Below are 12,773 nucleotides of genomic sequence, written 5' to 3'. Positions count from 1 at the left end.
AGTTTTCTTTTGTATCATTTTGGCTCAAGTAATCCGTCCAGCCCATGTGCAAAACTTTTTCCACATGCGCTCTCTCTCTCTCTCACACACACACACATACACACACACACCAATTTGGATATTTTCCCATCAAAAAGGCAAAGCACTATATACTATAGGTATCACAGCTTTCAGGCACACAAAGCACAGCTCAGTTCACCTATCTAATTAGAAATAAAAGAACCCTCTAGTTTCCAGGCTATTTCCTTGTGAGAATGGTTTAAATATCCTGCTGTTTAAACATCTTCTAAATGTAGAGGTATTGAAACAGCTGGGTACTTAAACTTTAGATCAGTTTGATCACTGACAGAAAATAACAATTTGTTTTCCCTTCTTAGCACTGAAGAGAGTCCCGTGAGACCCAATTCTGGCTCTGCTTACCAGAATTCATTTCCTCACAGCCCAGCTGGGTGGGGACTGCATGTGGGTTGTGATGCTACAGCAAGGCTAACCATGAGTTTAAGATTGTGTGCTTTATGTGCTACCTAATTTTAAACTTTTGTCAATGACATTCATGCCACCTTTATAAAAGAAAGAAACAAAGTATAACTTACAGGGTTGTTTGGGTATAAATCCACTAGTTTATGCGAAAGATAGAAAAGCTCTAGGAATGGAAGAGAAAAGTGGGGAGGGAATTAATACATTGAAATAAATCTGTGTCCAATAAAGACTTGATAGAGAATAGTTTTGCAGTAGCTTTATTGTATTCAACCTGCTTTTATATTTTTAATGTGATCGGAATAGTGTTTTTAAATAAAGTATATCAATTAGAGGGCTAGTGTTTTGTAGGGGTATGAGTGTTGGACTAAGACTTTGGAGGATCACAGTTCAAATCCCTGTTCAGCCACAGAAACCCACTGGGTGACTCTGGACAAGTCATATTCTCTCAGCCTCAGAGGAAGACAAAGGCAAACTCTTTATGAACGAATCTTGCCAAGAAAACCCTATAATACGTTTTTTTAAGTGTTGCCATAAGTTGGAAACAACTTGAAGGCATGCAACCACAACAACATCATCATATTTTACAGGGTTTATTTGTAAACAGCCTGGTATATTAAAAAGTACCCAAGGAATCACTTATAATAACTTTATTAGTGTATTTAAAAAATTCAAAATAAAATATTCCTTTTTCATCCCAATATATTAAAAAACTAGCACCTTAAAAAGTAATACATTTGCTGCATGTCTAGTGGTGTGGCTCATGATTTTCTTTTAATTTTATAATAAGCCCGCAACTTTATTGTTAGGAAGAAATATCTCAGTGCCCATACCCCACAAAGTATGCTACTGTTTTACAAGGATTTCAGTCTTGCATTTAACAGGGACAGTTGTATGTATAGATTTTTGCTGGCTCTGCCTAAAAAGCAAAACAAGTTGGTACACTATGCCACTGTAACAATCAGTTATGTCAGAAGTTGTGCTCTTTTCCTCATTTGCTGTGGGAAAGGAAATAATGGCAGGAGTGGCAGCTACAGGTAGAGGCTGATTTGAGGCACCTTGGCACAGCCTAGACTGTGGTACAGGCTGTTTTCTAAGCCATTTCTGCCAGAGTGCCTGGGCTACAAGGACATTCAGCCATGCATCCAGATACAGCTGTCTCAGAAACATCACCAGCCTCCTCCTCATCTTTGTAATCTATTTCCTGCACCAACAGCTTTCCTCATTTTGCCAATACCTCTGCCTTTATTTCTGGTGGCAGTGTAATTACACCAGCAGAATGAACAGATTTCCACCCCAATCTAACAAAAACTTAAATACCATAAAATTAGGAATATTAAGTAGTATCTTAATCATTGCTAACTGGAAAGTTCAAAATGAAAATATGTTGTCTTATAGAATAAATTTTCTGCCTTTAAATAGGAAAATGTGTAATTTTAATGCAGAGCTAGAAGCAATGTACAACTGTGACTCACCCACCTTCAAAAAAATAAAATAAAAATAAATGCAGGAATGATATCATGCTAAGAAAATATTAGGTTGATATTTTTAGCTTAGACCCAATCAATTCTGTACCTAGGTAGTTCATATTTAGTCCAGCTTACTTCAACCTTGTAACTATCTAACAGTATTTGCCAATATCACCTCACTACTTATTTATTACATTTATATCCTACTCTTCCTTAAAAGTGGTGTACAATCATAATTTTATCCTCACAACCAGCTTGTGAAGTAGGTTAGGCTAGTAAATTGTGACTGGACAAGGCTACCCTCTGAGCATCATGGCTGAGTAGATTTAAATCCAGGTTTCATGCTGAGAACTACATCAGCTTCCTACATTTTCTGCTAAATCAGAGTACTCTGGAATCATTGAAAAATACACCTACAGGAAGAGATGTCTGGAGTGTATTCATTTTCAAGATACATTAACCAGTTTCTCACCGTTTGCTTTATTCAGCTCCACAAGCGTCCCAATATGAACAGGTAAACAACTGGCATGGAATGGATCCTTTTCCATTACTCTAAAAGTAAGTCCAAATAAAATCCACCAATTTTTATTGAGTTAATTCAGACACAATTAAATCACTGGTGTTGTAATGCACTGTAGAAGTATTCGTTATTTTTAACCCTCCTTCCGCCAAAGAATTCAGAAGGGTACCAAATCCACTATATAGTTTCATTAAGGCATCTAGCTTCAGATATTAGATTCACTCCACTTCATTGCTATTTGCCCAGAGGAAGACAGTGGGTAGTCCCTGAGTCTCTAGGAAGACAGGCTTCTCCAATGTGACATGATGACAGCTGAAGTAGGAGGGCGGGTTTGCAAGGGGAAACCAGTGAGTGAAAGTGGAGGTGCTTAACCCTTTTCTTATCTCACATTTTTTCCCTAGGATTTACCTCCCAAACTACAGTAAGTCAAGCATGTTTTGGTCATAAACAGCCATATGTACATGTAAACTAATCCCAGCCTTTATGACATGTTCTGCTGATTCTGGTACCCACATGTTTGTTACTTATTGCTGCTACTTTTGCATTTTTTTGTTTTTGTGTTGCTTATTGCTGGTTCTACTCTGTGTTTTTTCCTTTTCAGTAAATAAAAAAATGAAATAAAGATTTTTTTTTTTAAAAAAAACCACCTAATCCCAGTTTGAGTGTAAATTTCTAGAATGAACAAGATAACACAAGATAGCAAATATATATGATGCTGAATGGGGATTTCACCTTGCCATCAACACGAAGCAAGTGGATAAATACTGGACATTTCAGATGGTCAAGATAACTGTAGCCAAACTGTTATCTAATGCTGGTTACAGAGGGCACAATCCTTTGTTGCAACAGTTCCACTGGTATGTTTCTGCACACAATTCAAAGTCCTGGTTATACTCTATAAAGCCCTATATCATTTGACCCCAAACCATCTGAAGGGAAATACTTTCCCGCATGAGCTTGACTGGGTTTTGAGATATTTGAGGGACATTATCAGTGTCATTACTCTGATAGGAATGACTGGTGAGAACATGGAGACATCTTCTTGGTGGATGATTTTATGCTCTAGCATGTTCTTCCTTAGGATGCTAGACTGGACTTGGCATGTTCCTTCAACAAGCATATTATTGGCTGCATTTGCACTGCAGAAATAATCTAGTTTGACACTGCTTTAACTGCCATGGCTCAGTGCTTTGGAATCCTTGGTTTTAGTACCAGAGTGCTCTGATAGAGAAGGCTAGATGTCTCACAAAACCATAGCTCCCAGAATTCCATAGCACTGAGCCATGACAGTTAAAGTGGTGCCAAACTGGATTATTTCAGCAGTGTGGATACAGCCACTAACAGGCTTTTGGGAAGTGACTGTTAAATAGTATCCTATACTGTTTTTATATTTGTCTTATTTTCATAGATAGTTTAATTATATTTTAACAATAACTTTCTTAAGTTTTTAGAGATATATCTGTATCGTTTTAATATATGTAAGCTGCACTAAGATTTTTATTACCTGTGGGAAAGGGGTGATAGAAATAAATAATTACTGCATGCATAAGCATACAATCTTCTGGGTTTCATATTAAACAGGCAGTTTTCTAATAATTGCGGTGATATTTTCTATCTTAACCTATTTAGAGTGCAGAACATACAATTAACAAATTACCCATCAATTTAGTTTGTCCCTCTAAAAGCAACATCAAATAAATACCCTTTTATAACAACAATATTTCTGAACTTACACAGAAGTAAGTTTGTAGCACATTTTGAAATCGCAGTTATAGTAATGCCTTTCTGCTAAGGACACTACTACATCGAGATTGTCTTGAAGACCATCAACAGATTCAGGAATCAGTGTTTCACTGGGTTTATTATACTGAAAGACAGAAGAAATTTTGACAGAGAACCAAGTAGTAGCTTAGATCAATAATATGAATGTGGTTTGCCGCCTTTTCATAGTCACATACTATCAAGTCTCCAGTTTGTCTTGAAAGATCTGTCTTGTCAAGTTATAACTAAAACACAATTCATTAGCAAATTCCTGCTGATATCCTCTACTGAGTTGGAGAAGGAACTATTCCACACTCTGGACTGGGATCTCCTGACATCAATTATGTTTAATGTCTCTCTATTTGTAACACAATCAAGCTTTTCTTCTCTTAACTTGCTAGAGAGCCCTGACATTTTGAATATCCACTATAAAAGCCGCCTAATGTCAAGTGTGCACAGATACCTCTGTTAAGCAGAAAAAATACAATAAATGTACATTTATTCATCTAAAGATCATTGTTCCAGAACTACAGCATTTTTCCAGATGTCTTTGCTTCTAAGGATTGTGTCCAGTAGTGGCTTTGCATTACTGAGGGGGGGGGGGGAGTGTGGCCTTCCAAATATCATTGGACTGCAAATCCCAATGAAAGCATAGTCAATTCCAAGGAATACTGGAAGCAGCAGTCTGACAATGTCCAGAGTTACAATTTACCTAGCGCTATGCTAGCAAAAAGCACTTTGCTCAAAGCGAGATATTCCACTCCTCTTCCTATACATTACAACTACTAGTGTTCCCACAAAGTTGAATAATAATGAAAAATAGTGCAGAGGACAGCAATACACCCTAGGGAGGAAAAAAGAGAAAACTGATCAAGCTTAAGTGCTTTTCAAAAGTACAGCCTTCCCTGACCAGGTGTCCTCCAGATGTTAGATTAAAGATAGTCACAATCTCTTACTATTAATTATATTGGCTGGAGGTGATGGGAGCTGAATTCAAAATAACTGGTGCAGTCTCACAACTAACACCCTCAGGACAGTGAAACCTTACCATAGCTGATTTAAGCAATATCTCCCTGTTTCTCTTTCAAAATTGGTGTGTATCTTTTAACCATGTGTAGTAAGGTACTCACCCAGGTGGAGAGAGCTGAAGGGGCTAAGGGCAGCCAGGTGGTGGAGGTTGAGGGGAGGGAGGAAGTTAACCCAGAGGTGGAGCCAGTGGAGGAAGGAGGAGGAGCTGGAAGGACTATAAAAGGAGAAGGGCTGAGGCGTGCGAGGGGGAGGATGGATGCGGAAGAGCTGTTCGGGCAGCAGCGGCCGGGGAAGGGAAAGAGCAGGGTTTAAGGAGGCCAGAGAGGGACAGAGTCCCTGTGCCTCTTCCAAGAAGGGCCCTACGGCCAAAGCAGAGACCCCCAGAGGAGGAGAGGCTACAGAACCCTCAAGAGGAGGGAGCCTGGGCTTTTGCAGGCTCTGGGGAATGGACAACCAGAGACCTTGAGGATTTGGAGGATGAGTGGTGGAGTCCACATGAGAAGCTTTGAGAAACAAGCCATGTCATAATGGGAAGTGGGAATGTCTGACTTGAAGACTGGACTTTATGTTTTGAGTTATCTTCTACTTTTCTTATTAAAGGTACAGTTGTACCACACTTGCCTGAGTAAGTTTGTTGTGCATGTGGGAGAGAACATAAGGGGAGGAGTCTGTTTCCTTGCAAGATGGAGTCTGCTAGGCCAGCCCCGCCCACACCATGGTTTCACAGCTTTTCAAATTATTCTTTCATTAATTATTTCAAATTATTCTTTCAGTAAGAATAAAAGGGAAAGAAAGTGTGAATGTAAGGCTTAATTTTCAAGTTAACCTTACCTTAGAATAATATTTTAATAAGCCTTATCCTGAAATTCTAGATGTCTGGACCACTGTATCAGTTCTGTTAACTGAACTGAAAGTTTCTGAAGAATAAATTCTGTTTTACACTATGTAAAGTTATAATGATTGATAAAAGCAAAATAAAACCAGATCATAAAATCTAGTGTGTAAAACACAGATTACTGTATATACTCATGTATAAGTCTAGAAATTTTAGTCAAAAAATTAATCCCAAAAACCCGAGTCAACGTATCCATGGGTCAATGTAAGTGCCATACTCTAACTCTTCCCAAAAGAAGGAACCAGCCTCTCATTAAAGGCAAGAGTTTCATCTGTCTTTATTCTCTCATCCATCCAGCCTATAGTGTGACCACAAGCAGCGATGTCTGCTTGAATTTTGTAATTTGTTTGGCATCATTTCCCTTTGCTTCATTCTTAATATCCTTTTTTACATGCCCCTAAGTTTTACCCTTATCAACAGGTCATATCAAAAGCCATAATTTTGGCCCCCAAATCTGTCCTCGACTTATACATGAAGTCAACTTATAGTTAAGCATATACGGTACTTATATTAAAATGTTCGTAACAAAATGTTTTCAAACTTAGATCTGATGTTCACACCCTGCTTGTCCGACTTTAAGAAAAAAACTAATACCTTCTTTAGTTTATTCTCAAACAAAAAATGTAGCAATACTTGTTCTTCTTCTGTACACTGTTTTCCTAGAGGTAGAGATTCAAGAAGTTCTTTTTCTGAAAACATGAGAAACAATTCCAGTAAATGGACAGAGTTTAAATAAATATGATTAAAAATACCCAAGTAATACCTGAATATTCTAATTTCTCTACAGATGTACACATACAGTATAAAAATGCACATGTTATATCCCAGTGTAATCTCAATGTCATATTTTATAACAGTGAACTGTTACATCATTATTCTGCATCACATTTACTCAAACATCAAAGTTCAGAGAAAAAATTACAATAATAATGCATCATAATCTACTGGCTCTCATATAAATTATTCTATGCAACCGGACAGTGGTTCAGAAAATCATGAACATTAAAACTTTTGGGGCCTTTTCTGCACTTTCTCTGCCTTCTGTCCCTCACATCCTGCAATCTGACATGAATAATATGCTCCAGCAGATATCATGTGGAGATTCACGAGAACCTCCTGCTGCTGCATACAAGACCATGTGGACTTGAGCTGCAAGCAAATACTTAAAAGAGAACTAGAACAAGAAGATTGTGATTCTGCTGTCCTTACAAATCTAACATGAACTGGTAAAAGTTCTTTGCCATGATACATTTGGTTCCATTAGCCAAGACATAAATAGGTTGAAATCTCCATATACCTTACAATTTCACTTCTCTCTATACCACTGCTATATTCCCTCACATGCTTAAATGTCCCATACCCAAAAAGGGAGGCCTGCCCCAAGGTTTGATAAATTGAAGGATGGGATTTTGTATTAGGGATGTTGAAAAACCAGACTTTATGACAAGCATGAGGCGTTAGACAGGGCCTCTCTTAATAGGGGAAGCTTTGCAGATTTTATCGCAACTTCAGCAGTGTCTTCACATCCATTTTTATGAGGACAATTAAGCGAACTATATGATAGCCATTCACAGACTTTGGAGAAAGTAAATGACACTGCCTTCTGGAACACAACCAAGTTGGGACCTACTTTATTTTCTGCTACTGCAGATTCCATAATCTGGGGCTTAGGTCAGATAATGCCTTTTTCCAGGCCTGTCCCACACTCCAGTACAAGAAACTAACATACTACTTTTATTATTATTATTATTATTATTATTATTATTAACCTTTATTTATAAAGCGCTGTAAATTTACACAGCGCTGTACATACAATCTTTTTAATTGGACGGTTCCCTGCCCTCAGGCTTACAATCTAAAAGAATTCCTCTCTTAGCCTGAACTTTGTTACTTGTTATGATGCTAAAGTGTAACAGAACCTTATGACCATATCTGTGTGCATATGTATGAGTATATGTACAATTTGTTATGTTAGAGATTACTTGTCTATTTGCTGCTGTAGTTTGACTGAACAACCAGCAAATTATTTTGACATTCCAAATCTGTAATCTAGAGGCAATTTAATATTTTATTTATGAAAACATTTAGATAAAAACTGTTCCTTTAAAATGCACTGAAGAATAAAAAATTGCAAACCTTCTTCTGCTGTCAGCATGTGGTGTGATGTTAAAAGGTCAAATGCTTCAAAGCAATAGACATCAAGTTTCAAGGCCTCTTTATAGCTGAATGTTGCCAGGGTTCTATTATCTAGAGCATCAAAGATCTTCCCCCGCAAAAGGCAAATAGAGCTCTTGATCTGGTGGGAAAAGATGGCTAGATGTGAGAAACTGAATCAGTATTTGTTCTTTAGTTTTAAGCAGAAATCAGACATGACAAATAGAAACAAACATTTCATGTATAATGGACACAGCATTACAAGCCACATCACTGTACAATTAGTAGATGAACCATTATGTCTACATTGTAGGTATCATTGCTGCATAAGGTGTGGACATACAACTCTTTATGCTCTGTGTACATGCACTGTGGGGACTCTTGTAAAATGCAGAAGTTCTTAATTTTATTTTGCACATGATTATCACAAACTGATGTCACCACAAATTATTGCTCATAAAGTCATTAAAGTATTTTTTTTTACTTACAGAAGATTGAGACACCTCCCAGTCACTAGAACAGTCCTTTAACCCACTTTCATCCTTCAAATATTTTTCAAACAGTCTTTTGTTGATTGGTTCTTCCATATCAAGAATGTCAAGAGCCTGCTGATATTCTTTTGCAGCATACTACAAAGAAAAACCCAAAGAATGTGAGAACCTATGATTAAAGTGTCAATGGAAAGAATATAAGAATTTTGGCTAGTTTACTCACTAGCAGATTTTATGCTTGAACAGATGATGAACAACAACTAAGCACAATCTCGCTCTTGCTCTCTCTCTCTCTAACACACACCTCTACACTGCTTCTAGTACAGCCTTGTCAGATGCAAACATTTTCTTCTCAACCTTTTAATCAAGTCTCTGGTCCAAGTCTCAGTTCTCTCAATACTAGTTACCTCACTTTAATTTTGGTCTGTTCCAGTCTCACTTTATTTATTAATTTATTTATTGTTTTCAACTCTGAGCCTCTGTGGCTACAATTTCAGGTGCAAACCAAACATTGGCCTTTGTATCAGAAACTCAAAGCACACAGGCAACAAGCCTCGGCTTTGGGACGTATTGGGAGTGTGGCATTTAGACGATGCATGCCCCAAACATGGCCAGAAGTTGCACAGATGCCACACCAGGCAAGAAAAACTAGGCCAAAATGGAGCAGGTATAATCCACTCCTCTGGAAGCCTGGTTCAGGACCACAGCAGTGGCTCAGATCAGGCCCAGGTCTATGCACTCGCCACAGTCCTGGCATGATTAGGGTAGATGCAGTCCTTTAGGCCTATCTGCTTCAGGCTTAATTTTTTGTTTCTTTTTTTCACTCCATTATTCCAATGGTGTCTTTGTTATTCAGAAGCACATTTTCAGAATTGAAAACAGTGTCTGTATATTTATTAAATAATTGTGAACTCTCCTGAGCCTTTATTGTGCCTAGATTTAAATTAATTATTGGGTTCCAGGACCATTTCAAGTGCAGTGTATTTAAAATCAGGAATTATGAAAAGTTCATATTTCCTATATCAATTTTAACTATTTTCTACCATGTGATTTCCTTATGATTTCCTTCCTTATGCCTAGCAGCAACTTAGTGCAGGATGGATGATATAAAAATAATATACTTACATGACATCTAGCTGCAAGATATCGACATGCTTCAAATAACTAAAAGAAAAATAGGAGTTGCTCAAATTATTTTGCACTTTGGAAACAGGTAAAAAAACAGTGAAAAAATAATAGTAGACACCTGTCATGCTGCAAGCTGCCTTGGACCCCATATTGGGGGAAAAGCAGGATATAAAGTCTGTGTGTGTTTGTGCCTTCAAGTCGTTTGTTATAGTGACTTCATAAATTTCATAAGGTTTTCTGAGGTAAGGAATACTCAAAAGTGGTTCTGCCAGTTCCTTCCTCTGAAATATGGCCTTGAGCACCTGGTATTCATTGTTGATCTCCCATCCAATTACTAACCAGGGATGGCCCTGCTTAGCTTCTAAGATCAGGTGGGATATGATGCCTTTAGGATATTTAGGTCAGGGATACAAACTACATAAATAAAAATAACTGAATAAATAACCCTGTACCCCTGCTAAATCATATTCTTCATTCACTTCCTTGTTTATTTTATGCAATTCCTATTATGTATTGTACATACTCTCAAGTCAACTCTTTTATTTATTTACACACAAATGCTTTCTTTCTGTCTGCTTTCTACTATTAAGATGGCAATGGGTTTTTTCTAAACCTTATGTCTAGCATATTTCTCCTTATAGTAACAGAAAAGCTAAAAAAGTGAAGATATACTTTGAGTGTTACTCTTTCTATACTACTTTGGTTTTGTTTGTTCAATATTTTTATTCAGCTTTGTTTATGTAACCAAATGTGCCCAATACTGGGATGTCGCTGTGATTAAAATCTTCAGGTCCTCTACATACAACCGTCTTGATCCAGACTGGATTCACAGACTGGATCCTGTACCCATTATTTTCACAACAAAAAAACTTGCATTAAAGTGAATGGGAGACTTACTCCCAAAGTAAGATGTCAGTGTATGTGTGTGTGTGTGTGTATACATGATTATAAACTAATGGATGGCTGCAGAGGAGCAAGTACATGCAGGTATATGAACACAAGAGAATGTGGGTGACCACAATTTTGCTTCTGGCCTTGCCCACCATTAGAATATAATCCCCAATAAAAAACTCCCAAAGGAATACAAGATCCTGACAAAAATATGTATTTTTATTCTTACCATAAAACAAAAGTAAAAAGACCTGTGTCTACTCTCTTACCTTATCTAGTTTTCTTGACCTAAGAGCATGTGCTGCCCTGTGGTACTGAGCTGTGAGGTAAAGGCATTGAGCCAACCAATAGATGTCTTGTGGATCTTCTAGAAATAACCACACACCTTTATTAAATATGATTTAAGCTACAAAAATACATACATTTCATCTTGCTTGAATGAACATATAAAGCACATTCTTGTTTGAATTAAACACATAAAGCACAGTCTTTTAACAATAGTTATGACACATCTTAAAGCAAAGTTAATATTTTTATAAAAAGAAATAAGCTATACTGTAATATAAAACCCGTCAGAGTTTCACACACAGCAGTTTTCACTGTCGTTAACTGCTGCAAGTATAAAGAGAGACTATACTGTTGCATTTTTGGAGCATGATATGCACCAGACACAAGGACTGCAAACATCTGTTGAAGAACAGATACATTATATTGGGAATTCATTATCAAAAAGTTTTCGTACCCCCAGAAACCAGATCAGGGCTGCTAATGCAATACCTCAAAGGCTATGATGGTACACTCAAATGTTGGAAACACAGACCACCACCATACAAACTTTCATATAGTAATCTCATCTGACTTCAGAAGTCAGTGGCACATTAGCAAATAAGCCACAATTTACTATAGAAACAAGGTCCGTGAACTATGCACACTTTGTTGTTGTTGGCTGCTGTTATTACTAGTACAGTACTACTATATCTCGTCTTTTGCCCAGTCCAAGATTCAAGGCAGCTTACAAAAATTAAAACAGATACAACTTTGGGGTACCTTGTATCAACGTGTAAGCCAAATATGTGTGCCTTTTTTCAAATGCAAGTTGTGTTTGTTTGCTTTGATGCTCGTTACATTTGAGTAGCAGAGGGACCTGAGGCTTCCAAAGGCTGCCAAAACCACTGGGGCTGCATGCAGTCCCCATGTTGCCCACTGCCAGCAAAGATACTTCACAGCAATCAGCTGTGGCTTTCCACAACTGAAGGGGTGCATTGAAAAATGAACATGACACATGATAGCAGTTTCTAAAAAGAAGCACTGTTATACCATTAAAGATAAGTATTCAGCTTACCATGAGATAATGATGCTACTTTATCTGCCCAAAATAAAGCACTTTGATACTGTTGCTGTTTTAGAGATGAAAAGCAAGGAAAATGAACATATATTAAAACATGTTGACAAGAAACAAATACATGCATTTATCACAATTGCATCCCATACTGGGCTACATACATAGCTGCTACCCATTTCATGCTCACAGCAATGCTATGAGGTAGACCAAGAGGCTGGTCCAAGATGTCAGATGTTAGGAATCCGCTCCGCTCTGGGCCCCACAACAAACTCCAACTCCCAGAATTCCATAGCAGAGAGCCAGACCAAGAGTTAAAGCGGTGCCAAACCGGGTGACTATTTCTGCAGTGTGGATGCAGCCGAGGCAAGGGCTTCCCTGGAAGCCTCCTCCCCGCCTCACCTGATCGATATACTGCCGCACCCGCTTCCTTAGGCGCTCCAGATTCATGCCCTCCTCGGTCTCGGGGGCAGCGGGGAAAGAAGGGGGCTTCTCCGGCGCAGGCGCAGAAGAGGCACACCCAGAACGCTCTCCGCTCTGGCTCCGCAGAATTCGAAAGGTCCGTCCCCGATTACGCTCCCCCGCCTCAGCATTCAGCGACGCCACCCTGGTGCAACCT

General features: G+C 38.2%; 1 protein-coding gene and 1 long non-coding RNA gene across 4 annotated transcripts in view; one reads left to right on the top strand and one right to left on the bottom strand.

Moving 5' to 3' along the window:
• Positions 1-3,045, top strand: part of LOC149319236 (uncharacterized) — a 17,639-nt gene extending 14,594 nt beyond the window's left edge. Inside the window, exons 2-3 of the long non-coding RNA XR_016280165.1 lie at positions 2,435-2,504; positions 2,868-3,045. This is a non-coding gene — a long non-coding RNA (uncharacterized LOC149319236). The remainder of the gene's footprint in view (positions 1-2,434; positions 2,505-2,867) is intronic.
• LOC149319235 (cell division cycle protein 16 homolog) overlaps positions 1-12,773 on the bottom strand; it is a 23,698-nt gene extending 10,925 nt beyond the window's left edge. The window contains exons 1-11 of one of the 3 annotated variants that reach the window (XM_089511338.1): positions 12,657-12,773; positions 12,557-12,624; positions 12,158-12,212; positions 11,085-11,182; positions 9,922-9,960; positions 8,794-8,934; positions 8,288-8,447; positions 6,746-6,840; positions 4,200-4,333; positions 2,419-2,498; positions 594-643 (exon numbers count right to left, since the gene is read on the bottom strand). In XM_089511338.1, the coding sequence (XP_089367464.1) occupies positions 594-643; positions 2,419-2,498; positions 4,200-4,333; positions 6,746-6,840; positions 8,288-8,447; positions 8,794-8,934; positions 9,922-9,960; positions 11,085-11,182; positions 12,158-12,212; positions 12,557-12,624; positions 12,657-12,747 (1,011 nt within the window). In that variant the 5' untranslated portion in view covers positions 12,748-12,773. Of the gene's footprint in view, positions 1-593; positions 644-2,418; positions 2,499-4,199; positions 4,334-6,745; positions 6,841-8,287; positions 8,448-8,793; positions 8,935-9,921; positions 9,961-11,084; positions 11,183-12,157; positions 12,213-12,556 lie in introns of all 3 variants that reach the window. The other 2 variants (XM_089511336.1, XM_089511337.1) reach the window with 2 other exon arrangements.

Source organism: Sceloporus occidentalis, unplaced genomic scaffold, assembly GCF_023333645.1.
Source record: "Sceloporus occidentalis isolate IW3139 unplaced genomic scaffold, rSceOcc1.0.p SCAF_2, whole genome shotgun sequence".
NCBI classification, from domain to species: Eukaryota; Metazoa; Chordata; class Lepidosauria; order Squamata; family Phrynosomatidae; genus Sceloporus; species Sceloporus occidentalis.
The sequence above is the reverse complement of the archived record's forward strand: the minus strand, read 5'-3'. Positions and strand labels throughout refer to the sequence as shown.